Source organism: Mixophyes fleayi, chromosome 12 (genome assembly GCF_038048845.1).
Source record: "Mixophyes fleayi isolate aMixFle1 chromosome 12, aMixFle1.hap1, whole genome shotgun sequence".
Taxonomy (NCBI): domain Eukaryota; kingdom Metazoa; phylum Chordata; class Amphibia; order Anura; family Limnodynastidae; genus Mixophyes; species Mixophyes fleayi.
In genome coordinates, this window is record NC_134413.1 from 20,584,935 (window position 1) to 20,598,906 (window position 13,972).

The 13,972-nt window shown below is 40.1% G+C and overlaps 1 protein-coding gene across 1 annotated transcript in view; it reads right to left on the reverse strand.

The window, feature by feature from the left end:
* The window catches only part of SYNE2 (spectrin repeat containing nuclear envelope protein 2), a 255,816-nt gene that overhangs the window by 97,788 nt on the left and 144,056 nt on the right, over positions 1-13,972 (reverse strand). The window contains exons 55-62 of the mRNA XM_075192813.1: positions 13,751-13,888; positions 12,985-13,170; positions 12,154-12,276; positions 10,794-10,976; positions 9,475-9,567; positions 6,626-6,808; positions 4,095-4,166; positions 2,563-2,676 (exon numbers count right to left, since the gene is read on the reverse strand). Coding sequence (XP_075048914.1) covers positions 2,563-2,676; positions 4,095-4,166; positions 6,626-6,808; positions 9,475-9,567; positions 10,794-10,976; positions 12,154-12,276; positions 12,985-13,170; positions 13,751-13,888 — 1,092 coding nt within the window. The remainder of the gene's footprint in view (positions 1-2,562; positions 2,677-4,094; positions 4,167-6,625; positions 6,809-9,474; positions 9,568-10,793; positions 10,977-12,153; positions 12,277-12,984; positions 13,171-13,750; positions 13,889-13,972) is intronic.

Consider the following 13,972-nt stretch of genomic DNA (forward strand, 5'->3'; position numbering starts at 1 on the left):
GTGAGTAGGGTAAGTCCTCCTAAACGCAGAGCCTCTGTCTGTATGTATTACCCAGTATTGTTTTATTAATGTTTGTTCCCAATTGTAAAGCGCAACGGAATTTGCTGGCGCTATATAAATAAATGTTGATGATGATGAGTTTAGTTGGAGTCTATAGTTTGTGGCATATAGTGTGTATGACTTCTTTTGTACTTCCTTTGACTATTCAGTCTAAATCAGGACATCAACAGTGGCTAGAACATTTTCCCAATCTATCTATGTAATGGGCAGTCGGGAATTTTACTGTCAAATGTTACAATAGCTAAAGTAGGTAGAAAATTATTGTTGGTCATCTCGTCAGCTGCCTGTGAAATCATCCTTCAAATGGAGATTTAAAATGCCCCCCCCCCCCCCACACACACGTCCTTTGCTTTGAAATGTTCAGAGAAAATCTCTTCTTTGTCTGCCAATGGACTGGCTGGAAGCTTCTCTCCATAAACACATACATGTTTTCAAACATGAGGGAGTTTTATTAATACTTTACAACCATCGATGAAAAAACAGATTTAGACATGTTTTCGCTACACTACATGGTATGAAACTGGTATTTAGAGGAGATCCACCTATTGCCTGAGAGATACTATGATCTCCCTGGTTCGTGGCTCCCCTGCTTCACCTTACACCTTGATTTACTTGTTTAAATGCTTAAAATCGACTGTTTACTGGGAATTAATACTTCCAAGTATTTGGCTTTTTACTTCATTACCATTACTTTTAGTATTTGATAACATGTTGCTTTCGTCTTTGATGATTTGTTTGAGTTTTCCAATTGTTCATCAGAATCCATATTATTCCATACGATCATTTGAATACTTGCCTCAATAAATGGAAAAAAAGTGTTTTGTTTTGTTTTTTAAACAGAAAAAAACTATGCTGACTTACAAAGGTCGTCCAGACACTGTCAAGCCCTGTATCTCATCCCTTATACTACATACTCCCAAACCCTTCCCATTACTCACCCAATGCCGGCAATCTGCCCCTCCACTCTGGAAACAAGGACAAGTATAGCATTTACATGGGACGGATGCTGCAATTTCTCAAACACAAATTGCACATCTATACACATGTTATACATATAATGTAAAAACAAACATGTACCAGGAACACACAGTAAGCTAGCATGGTATATTCATATTCCCTTAAAATAGTGTACAATTTGCTACCAGTTTGTGGAGGGAGGGGGGACTGGAGGAATGGGTGGGCTCTATCTATTTTTGCTAGTTTGGTCAAATACAAGACACATACTGGGCATTAAGGAACGTAAGGCAAAAAAATTAGTAAGTTTTCTCCTGGACAAAACCATGTTACAATGCAAGGGGTGCATATTAGTTTATAATTTTGCACATAAGTTAAATACTGGCTGTTTTTTCATGTAGCACACAAATACTTGATAATTTTATTTTTACACTGAAATTTAACGTTGATCTAGGACATGCCCTACCCCAACTATAAATCTGCCATCACATTTTAAATTTACCTCCCCCTCCAATGCAACATGGTTTTGCCCAGGTACAAAGTTACTCCTTATTTTTGCTTTACTTTCCTTAATGAATCCGGCCCATTGTATCTATTAATAGCCTGAGTCCATTTAGGTCTACATATTGGCTTCCTACGTGCCACCTTTTCACTCTGCCCTCTCTTCCCATATTCAGGATGTCAACTTTATCCACAATACACCGACTGATCTCATCATTCTAGAATGCAAAATTCAGCCAGAATGTTTGCTCTACTCCCTCATTGGATGGCACATTATAAATAATAATAAATAATAATATACCTCCACTACATTATAACTTGCTGGTTCAGACTTTACTTCTAAGATAATTGTCACTCGTTACTTTTGTAGGCTGTTTTTCCTTATGTTGATTAAAAAAACACTACAAACCCAAAAAGTGTCTTATAAAAAACAAAAACAAAAAAAAAATACTACTAATGCTCACATATTTACTTTTGAAAGATATAAAATACATTTCAATATTGGATTCATTTCTTTCAATTATGACCGGTTGTACAAACGTGTGTTTTTCCTGCAGTTTCTAAAAGAATAACCAATGCAAATACTTGTGAAAATCAAGCAGGAGAGTTTTATTTGCCCCATTCCCATGTTCGCACCGTTGTACGTGGTGTCATTTCTTCCACAATGTGGCACAAACATACTGTATTTATTGTATCTGTGTTTGTGTGACAACTAAAAATCACATGCAAGTGAAAATGGACCTTAAATTTATACTTTCGAGGTCAAATAATTAATTCTCACATCCCGTCTCCTCAATAACAATGGCTCATGTTATATCTGAAGCCTTGACCTAGTTCTTACAATCATTGGCCTTTGCCGACTAATTTGTTATTTTACCACAGTAATATGCCATTTTGCTAATGAGTTGGTCATTGTACCTTACAAGACAAGATGTTGCAGTGTATAGAAAAGGACGAGAGAGAGAGAGAGAGCGCAACAAAAGTGATAACATATGCGTATTAATATTTTTTTAGGATTATAATTATTAAAGCAAAACAACATTTTACCTGGGATAGCTCATCTGACGTAACGGCCAGAAAAGAGACCTCAATCACATCGTTTGCACCTTCAGGTTCCACAAGTCCGGCTCCTTCACCGTCAGCTGTTGCTTTATCTGCTGCCTAACAAGTTTTGGTAAAGAAAAGTTATTTAGCAGACAAGATAATTAGCCCGTTGTACCTGCTGTGAGGTGCAGCACTACACCTGCAGCCAGGCCTGTAAAGAAAACGTTATATAAACATTAATCACACGCAGCAAAAATGTTTGTGCCTATATTTATATCTAGCTCGTGTGAAGACGCACCTAAGGCTCGTTAATGGTCTGTTTGAGACAACGGCTTGTACTAGAAATGACCTTTCTTGGCCAGGCTCTCTTCTGATTGTATGGGAATGTTCCACCTTATTTATTGTACTGTAGTTTACTTTTTATTGTGTTACTTGATACTGCCAGAGCTGCAGGTAAGTGAAAGAATGGACAAATGGCCAGGAAAGAGTTAAAGGCTTTAAATATAAGATATTCTACAAGGATATCTAGATGTATCAGTCAGTAGGTGGAACAATAATCCTCACCATTTATTTATATAGTGCCACTGATTCCGCAGCGCTGTACAGAGAATTCATTCACATCAGTCCCTGCCCCATTGGAGCTTACAGTCTAAATTCCCTAACATACACAGACAGAGAGAGAGAGAGAGAGAGACTAGGGTCAATTTTGATAGCAGCCAATTAACCTACTAGTATGTTTTTGGAATGTGGGAGGAAACCGGAGCACCCGGAGGAAACCCACGCAAACACGGGGAGAACATACAAACTCCACACAGATAAGGCCATGGTCGGGAATTGAACTCATGTGCTGTGAGGCAGAAGTGCTAACCACTTAGCCAACGTGCTGCATCTGCTGACTCCTACAGAGATTTTGAATGGGACTATACACCAGCAGGGGCTGAATTTGTTTTGCGATTGGTGCAGCTCCAGACTCTAATATTTGAAGCTAGTCTGGGCGTGAGGAGGGGTAACCATTTTTAAAACGTTGGGAAGAAAGACCAGCCCACCGATACTCACACACTGGTCACTTGAAAAATACCAGCGAGGTCAGTTGGGGCTAACTAATTACATTTATGTTAACATTAGCTAATTTTTACCATAAAAGCACTTTAATAAATGAACATAAGTGTACCTAATAGCATAGCACAGAGAACAATAAGATACTGTAACCCATAGCAACCACATAACATTGCTCTTTCCACCTTTAAACTTTTATTTCTACAGTTATGCCTTGCACCAAGCAATGTTTTACTTTTTAAACAAAGCCACATGTCTCTAAAAACGCAAAACAGAACACAAAAGAGAAGGCGGTTCAGGATATTTTAGATTTGCATTCATGACAGTAACAACATATTGAGGCCTCTTGGCACACGAACCTTCAATGTTTATCTGTCAGTGTTGACTTGTCTCCAGCGTCACAGGTTTCAGATTACATAACAGAACTAATAAAGTCTGTGTGATATAACTACTTATTAAATACAGCAACAGTTCCTCACCTCTGCAGTCAGTGTGGATTCCTCTGTCTCCTCGGCCAATGATGGCAGGAAATAAGAGTCCATCCTTTTCACCTAAAGACAACAGAGGCAGCCGTTACACAAAGAAGTAGAATAGGACTTAGGGGTAAAAGTATTAATCTGCGATTTCTGCCACTCGCCAACTTTGACAGCTACATTTAAAACGGCAATGTATTTAAAGGCAAAACTTGCCCTTAAGGACATTGCCGTTTTAAATTTAGCTGTCAAAGTCGGCGAATTGCAGAAATCGCAGATTAATACATTTACCCCTTGGTGTGTCCAATTAATGAATAAACCACATGCTAATATTATCTCTTTTGCTGGAACAACAACAAAAGGTCATTTACAGAGCTGCAAACACGTGATGTAAAGTGTCTTTTTTTTTTTAAGCAATTTACAGGAAATTCATATATTAGTACATCAACATGGCAGCATCTACGGGGCTGGGGAGAGAATGATAACATTAACTGTTGGGAAGAGCAGGGTGATCCTGAACACAGTCACAAAAGAACGCACAGAAAATTAAAAACTATACAATTAATGTTCCATGTTAATACATACATGCCAACTTTTAAGAATTCTCCCCCCGGAGATCCAGGGGAGAAGTCATGTGACATGGAGTAGAAGGGGAAGGCGGAGCCTAATGGGGGGGTGGAGCCTAATGACGCGATTAAGCCTGGGCCCCTCCATTAAATGCCGCGAATTTCGGCAAATGCGGGAGCTTTGCCTACTCTTCCGGGAGTCTGGGAGGACCCCCCGAAATTTGGGAGCCTCCCGGGAATTCCGGGACAGTAGGCAAGTATGTGTTAATAAGATCCGTCATTAATGACAATATTAAAAAAAAAAAAAAAAGCTTTTTACCCCCTATGAAATATACATCCTGGCATACAGACACAGCCGTCATCACTAGTAATCGGCAGTTAAACTAAACTTGGAGATGCAACTAAAACACAAGGACCTTTGAGATACCCAGAGCTTGAACTGGAGGCTGCTGCCTGCGCTCCAGATTGGCACTGTACTGTACTGTACATTGACTGCGTGCATACGCCCGTTCCTTCCTGAAATCCTGGGCCGTAGTAAGTGTCCTTTGCGCCTGAAGATAAATTGGATGTTGTTGCTTTCTGTAACGCAGGCCCAGTTCTGGGCATGCGCAGACTAATTGTGCGGATTATAAGCAAAAATTTGCTGTTTATGTCCCTTAATGAACCAGGCCCTAAATCTGCATTATGAGCAGCTGAGAAGGTGACCTGGTGGGTGAGGTTGAAGTCTGGTCAAGTAGCAATTACACTTAGCAGATGGAACATGTATAACACAGGACCTCATAGATTCATGCCTATAAGAACTGGACTTTGATTATGGTAGTTGACCCGACTAATGCCTGTAAGATTTTATACAAAACAGAGTGAGGAGCGGAAGTCAGAAGATTTGGAGCTTTCAAATTTTCAAGCCATAGTCCAACATAGATTTTTATTTTTATTTTTTTAATATTACATTTTAATTTATTGTTTTGTACAAACCACACTGCAAATTTTACTAAATACATTTAGTCTTCCCTCCTTCTGACCTCTTCAGTCATATATTTACATCATCATTGCCTTGTGATAAGACACAGAGCTGCTCTCTGAATACAACTGTATCCAAAGCAGAAAGCACAGAATCTTGAGCGCAGCACAGCTTGATTATATAAGTACATGACTGAAAGGCACAGACGGAAGCCAGAAAGATAAAGCAAAGCCTTAGTAAACGTTACAGGAGGGCATAACCAAGCCAGTAAATTAAACTCATCTGAATTAGGTGTGGGTACTTATACGTGCTGTAACAGTTGGGGAAAAAGACCGTCAGCAACTTGTTTCTGCATAAACATGTTTAGATGGTCAGAGACAAAAATATTTGTTCGCTATTATTCTCCCCTCTTATGTACACCTCCTTTTTGGTATAGTTTTCATCTGTCCCTATTTTCCTGATACAGTCCCAATTCTAAAAGCTCTAAAAGACGTGGAAATTTTCATCCCTGAAAGCTCCCCATACCAGACTGTATTACTTCTTATGTTCTACATTCAGGGGGTGTAATGTCTGTAGCATTACTGTCTATTCTATGTATGCAGAATACAGTAGCTCGATCGGGAAGTGTGATACTACTTTGTTATTATCATTATAAATTCTGTATCACAAAAGCAAATACACACTCCAGGTTCAATGTGGTCCAGATTTTGACTGATTTGGCCACCCCTATATGTGGGCACCTCAACAATCCAATGGAACAGTGCCATCTAGTGGCCAACTATAACTGAAACGGCATAATTTTATTTATTAAAAAAAAACATCATTGCTATGCATTCTTCCCATTAACATTGGTTCGGCTAAACAATATGGCTGCCTCCACTGCGCAAGTGATGGATATTCTTTAAGATCATGTTCAATGGTCAGTGTATACAGATGTTCCTGCCAAGTAGCATTGTCTACAGAGATTGTGTTTGGGAAGCTCCTAGTTTTGGAATGAAGAAAGTTATTACCTCATTACTGACAAGGTTTACGACTTCAGTCACTGGAGACAAGAGGGAATCCAAGTCCCGGTCATGTGGCTCCAGCCGTAAACGCTCCAGCTGTTCCGTAACAGAGCTGCGCTGGGTAAGTAAAACGACTTCCTTCTTCTGGTTTATTCCTTCCAGTTGTTTCCTAATTGCTTCAGTCTTCTCCTAGAAAGTGGAATGAGGAAGAAAAAGATTAACTAAAAACACCAGACAATTAAAGTGCAAGGAAGGCGTTGATGTACAGTGTGCAATAGCACCCCCTGCTGGTGAGCAAGCTCAGTACTACTACAGTCATAATCATTCCTGGCAGGCTCCAGTAGATGGGCTCAGGGTCAACAATAATCCAAAAAGTAAGGTGACCTCAGAGTGAACACATCTGAGAGCATGAAATGGGCGAGTTCTGTTGCTAGGCAATGCAAAATTGTGAAATATATAAACACATGCAAAGAATAAAAGTGATGAGAAAGCAAAAAAAAAAATGTAACAAAAAATATATTTTAATTCTCAAGCGATGGTGAATAAAGGACAGTGGATCGACAGAAAGGTCCCCAAAATGTATTTTGAAAAAAGCATATTCACTTTGAACAATAAAAAGAACCTCTCCAGCAAACAGATCACTACAAGCCACTGTAACTGTATATAGGATACCCACACTGTGATGAATATCCCACTCTTGCATGCTCATACATTAAGTGACTAGGCAGTTAGTACAGATAACCATGTGCATGCTCATACATTGAGTGACTGGGCAGTTAGTACAGATAACCATGTGCACGCTCATACATTGAGTGATTGTGCAGTTAGTACAGATAACCATGTGCACGCTCATACATTGAGTGATTGGGCAGTTAGTACAGATAACCATGTGCATGCTCATACATTGAGTGACTGGGCAGTTAGTACAGATAACCATGTGCACGCTCATACATTGAGTGACTGGGCAGTTAGTACGGATAACCATGTGCACGCTCATACATTGAGTGATTGGGCAGTCAGTACAGATAACCATGTGCACGCTCATACATTGAGTGACTGGGCAGTTAGTACAGATAACCATGTGCACGCTCATACATTGAGTGACTGGGCAGTTAGTACAGATAACCATGTGCACGCTCATACATTGAGTGACTGGGCAGTTAGTACAGATAACCATGTGCACGCTCATACATTGAGTGACTGGGCAGTCAGTACAGATAACCATGTGTACGCTCATACATTGAGTGACTAGGCAGTTAGTACGGATAACCATGTGCACGCTCATACATTGAGTGACTGGGCAGTTAGTACAGATAACCATGTGCACGCTCATACATTGAGTGAATGGGCAGTTAGTACAGATAACCATGTGCACGCTCATACATTGAGTGATTGGGCAGTTAGTACAGATAACCATGTGCACGCTCATACATAGAGTGATTAGGCAGTTAGTACAGATAACCATGTGCACGCTCATACACTGAGTGACTGGGCAGTTAGTACAGATAACCATGTGCACGCTCATACATTGAGTGACTGGGCAGTTAGTACAGATAACCATGTGCACGCTCATACATTGAGTGACTGGGCAATTAGTACAGATAACTATGTGTACGCTCATACATTGAGTGACTGGGCAGTTAGTACAGATAACCATGTGCATGCTCATACATTGAGTGATTGGGCAGTTAGTACAGATAACCATGTGCACGCTCATACATTGAGTGACTAGGCAGTTAGTACGGATAACCATGTGCACGCTCATACATTGAGTGATTGGGCAGTTAGTACAGATAACCATGTGCATGCTCATACATTGAGTGACTGGGCAGTTAGTACAGATAACCATGTGCACGCTCATACATTGAGTGACTGGGCAGTTAGTACAGATAACCATGTGCATGCTCATACATTGAGTGACTGGGTAGTTATTATGGATAACCATGTGCACGCTCATACATTGAGTGACTGGGTAGTTATTATGGATAACCATGTGCACTCTCATACATTGAGTGAATGGGCAGTTAGTACGGATAACCATGTGCACGCTCATACAATGAGTGACTGGGCAGTTATTATGGATAACCATGTGCACGCTCATACATTGAGTGAATGGGCAGTTAGTACGGATAACCATGTGCACGCTCATACATTGAGTGACTGGGCAGTCAGTACAGATAACCATGTGCACGCTCATACATTGAGTGACTGGGCAGTTAGTACAGATAACCATGTGCACGCTCATACATTGAGTGACTGGGCAGTCAGTACAGATAACCATGTGCACGCTCATACATTGAGTGACTAGGCAGTCAGTACAGATAACCATGTGCACGCTCATACATTGAGTGACTGGGCAGTTAGTACAGATAACCATGTGCACGCTCATACATTGAGTGACTGGGCAGTTAGTACAGATAACCATGTGCACGCTCATACATTGAGTGACTGGGCAGTTAGTACAGATAACCATGTGCACGCTCATACATTGAGTGACTGGGCAGTTAGTACAGATAACCATGTGCACGCTCATACATTGAGTGACTGGGCAGTTAGTACAGATAACCATGTGCACGCTCATACATTGAGTGACTGGGCAGTTAGTACAGATAACCATGTGCACGCTCATACATTGAGTGATTGGGCAGTCAGTACAGATAACCATGTGCACGCTCATACATTGAGTGACTGGGCAGTCAGTACAGATAACCATGTGCACGCTCATACATTGAGTGACTGGGCAGTTAGTACAGATAACCATGTGCACGCTCATACATTGAGTGACTGGGCAGTTATTATGGATAACCATGTGCACGCTCATACATTGAGTGATTGGACGTATCTCTGGGACTTACCTTTACATCAGGACTTTCTGGTGTGAAATTTTTGGAGAGAAGTTTTAACTTTTCTTGTTCCTGTTCCACTTTGGACATTTCACTTACGATTGGCTGTAAAACAATGAAAACAAAATAACAAAAACTTCAGAATGTAAGATGTAGTTTCACACAAGTTTATACTGGAGTCATTAACCTGCCAATTCTCCTTTCCGCTTTTTAACAGGCGAACAGAAGACAAATGAATACTCACAGAGATAACTGCTCACTATAGAGACATACTGGTGCAATGCTCAGGACAATCTTAGCATTGGCACCATCATCCCCTTGACATCCCTGTCCTCTGTTCCTGTATCTTAATCATTTACCCCAACTCGATTATAAATCTATTAGTCCCCAGTTTTTTCCTATTTTCTGTGCATTTTAGTTGGATGAACTTTCCCTGGGAGATCTGGGGGCTCCGTCTATCCTGGGTGTGTATGATCGCTTTTTTTGGAAATGTTAAGGTGGCCACAACATGTATTGCTGATCTCACTACATACATGTTAGACTTTGTTACCAACCAATTGAAGGCACACTTATCACAGCAGCTTGGCTTATGTACAAGTTGGGCAAACCAATACTAAGTTCTCTGCTATTAATATTTATATTAGAGGTGAGCATTTGGGTGATTTCACCTTTTATCAGTATATAATTTTCCTCCTTTCCTCTGATAAAAAAAACAAGACTAGATGTCTGCATGCACATAGCCTAAGGCTTGTGGAAACAAATTGTTGTACACTCATAGATAGCTCGTATGGAGACTATACTTTGCACATAGGGATAGTAATCTCACAGCTTGTTAAAAACACAAAAACAATTTAGAACACTACAAATACTGTTCAAACATCATCATCACCATTTATTTATATAGCGCCACTGATTCCGCAGCGCTGTACAGAGAACGCACTCACATCAGTCCCTGCCCCATTGGAGCTTACAGTCTAAATTCCTAACATACACACACACACAGACAGACAAAGAGAGACTAGGGTCAATTTAGATAGCAGCCAATTAACCTACTATTATGTTTTTGGAGTGTGGGAGGAAACCGGAGCACCCGGAGGAAACCCACGCAAACACGGGGAGAACATACAAACTCCACACAGATAAGGCCATGGTCGGGAATTGAACTCATGACCCCAGTGCTGTGAGACAGAAGTGCTAACCACTAGGCCACCGTGCTGCCCTAAACATATCTTTGTGTGTACGTTTCAGTATCACCATAAAGTGTAGACTAACATTTCAGCATGTACTGCAGTGAGAATATACCTCCATCTCATAATTTATATGTTCTATACCTCTAGAAGCTCCATTTGTTCCTTGGTAACTTTCTCCAGCAGTTCAGCCTCTCTCAGGAGCCGTCCCATCCTTCTGAACACACATAGCGACTGAACCCCAGATTCCGAAAAGATGAGAGCTGGTCTGTATGCTTCTATATGACCCACCGTGTTCCTAATGGTATTTATATTGTCGAGCATGACCTGAAATGTACAGAAAAACACCATATTGGTAGTGAGTCCTTTTTAACAAGAAGAGGACCCTAAATTATATTTTGCGGTGTCCCTTTAAAACAAAAAAAAAAAAGCTCCTTGGCTGACATTGTTTGTATGAACATAGTATACTTTGAGGGTTCTCATTTTCTGGGGCCCATCGATAATATGGCTGCAGTGAAAACACCGTTGTGAATAGTACATTTAAAAACCAGGATTTCCTATATTCTAAAAGATAAGTTTATTTTCTGTTTGTTTTTTGTTATTGTTGTAAGTTGTGTTATTATTGCTTAAAGGTGTGTCTTTATTATAGCTGTAAGGTGTGTTTTATCATTGTAGAAAGGTGAGCTTTTATCAGTGAGTTAAGGTGTGTGTCCGTATGGCTGCAAACTGTATTGAACAGGGCGAGGCTGGAGGGGCGATTCCGTTAAGGAGCAGATGGTCCCGTCCCAGCTTCTGATTGGCTACATTAGAGCGGTCAGTTTTTTTGTGCCTTTTTATGGTATTCAAAAAGTAAAAAGAATAGTATAACTTTTGAAGAGGCAAACACACAGTGCCTTTAAACCTTTACTTTTTGTCATAAGCCACATCGCAATTGATATGTACTTCTAAAAAATCCTATAATACACATTAAAAGTATGTCATATAAGAAATCTGCTGTAGTAATGTCCAAAAACTACATTGTACAATATTTTCTTGACCTTTAAAAAAACCCAAAACACACACAAAAATTGCACCATAGTGGCACATTTGGTAACCATATTGGTTTCAATTAAACGCCTCTTACTCCATGCTTTTTATTACTCTTCAGTTATTTATTAGTCACTTATTCTATTTTACAGTTACTGGCAGCTGTTAGTTACTCCATGTTGGCGTTTTTCATATTTCTGTAGAAACCAGAAAGGAAACACCTGTTGAATTCACCTATAGAGGTTTCATCCAAGTATGTGATAAACCTGATTAAAGGAACACAGCTTCAATAAGCGGTTGCGATCATTGTGATTATACTATTAAATGATTAATAATGTTCCTACTCATGGTCAGCTCATTTACAAAGTTCCAATCTAGGCTAAAACACAGGGCTCTTCATATTTATTCGAACAAATGTTTAATAGTGATTATTAAACAGAAGACAAATATTTGGGACTATTAATAAATAACATCTTACCTGTCCATGATTATAGTGGTCTTTGGGGGACATGTCATCTATTTCACTAGATGTCAAAATTGTTTTAATGGAATCGACTCGCTTCTCCATCCTTTTCACCTCGTTTTCGATAGACACCACCTCCTAAAATTGGAGATATACATGTAAAAAACATGTCAAAAATAAACAAAAGACTTGCAAGACAATTATAATAAAGAAAATGTACCGATGACGTGTAATGCAATGGACATGGTTGTAACCATCTTTCCTCTTTAGCTCCAATGTTATGCAACTCCAAATGAAAAAGGGTTAAGAGTAAGATGGCCATAGAGCATCAGATAGAGGTCAGCTGAGAACAGGAGTCCGCAAAATGGCTACAGACAGAGAGAGGTCGGCAACGTGGACAGACAGAGAGGTCGGCAACGTGGACAGACAGAGAGGTCCGCAACGTGGACAGACAGAGAGGTCCGCAACGTGGACAGACAGAGAGGTCCGCAACGTGGACAGACAGAGAGGTCCGCAACGTGGACAGACAGAGACAGAGAGGTCTGCAACGTGGACAGACAGAGACAGAGAGGTCCGCAACGTGGACAGAGAAAGAGAGAGGTACGCAAAATGGCCAGAGAAAGAGAGAGGTCCGCAAAATGGCCAGAGAAAGAGAGAGGTCCGCAAAATGGCCAGAGAAAGAGAGAGATAGATCCGCAAAATGCCATTGCTACCTCTACCTGTCGATATAAGCAAACAAATTGCATATGGCGGGAATATTGGAATTCCCACTGAAGAGAAAACTTTCTTAGTAGGTCTATTACATGTGTTGTATAAAATGTGGCTAGGAAAGGGACAGTCTCTTACGTTAGCTATGTGCTGGATTAGTGGAAGAAAATTCAGGATTTTTTCCTGGAGATCCCTCACTTGGCTTCTTAGTTCACTGAGGCGTTCCACAATGCTATCCGTTTCAAAGATCAGATCCAGCTCACCTAGCTCGGAATGTATGGTGCCCAGCAGTTGTAGTTTCTGCTCAGAATCATCTAAAGCAATCTGTTCAGAGACAAGCAAAAGCCATTATACATTAGAAGACAAACATTAAAAAACCCCCAAAAAACTGCTCTCCGTACTGATAGGCAGTACACTACCTACCAAGGGTTTAAATATAAAGGTATAAAGGCAATGTGATTACTACCAACCATATACAGCTGCAGGCCCCTCACAGCTGCCTGATGTACAGTAGCATGTCTTCTATGCGTCAGATGAAGCATCTTTAGCAACTATTAACATTATTATTATTATTAACATTGTCTATAATGCAAAACTACTAAAAACAGAGCGATGGGTAAATTGTTTGTAAATTAATTTGATCAAATAAGCCATCAGATAGCAGCTTGAGCAAGTTGGATGGATTGAAGTCTATGATGGAGAGTACAATTTGTTAGATTGATAACATATTATTAGATAAGACATCCAAAAGAAACAACAACAAAAAAAGATCTGGCACAGCCATTATTAAATCAATCCTCGCATGAATGGAATTTTTACAATAGCCGATACAGGCTTACTCTTTCGCCTAGTCAATACTAATGGATTAAATAGTAATAACTGGCCATAGGGGCTTATTTTCTACCTCTAGAGCAGTGACGTGTTTATTCAGGACTTTGGCAGAACAATCCTTCATCTCTTCACTTAACAGGTTATTGGTGTTCTGAATCCAGGATTTTGTGATAGTCAAATTATCTTCATATTCCTCTAACTTGGTAGCCGCCTGTCAACAGAATGTCAAATTTTAGTTAACACAGATTAGTGATTTTAAACTCAGGGGGTATATTTACTAAACTGCGGGTTTGTA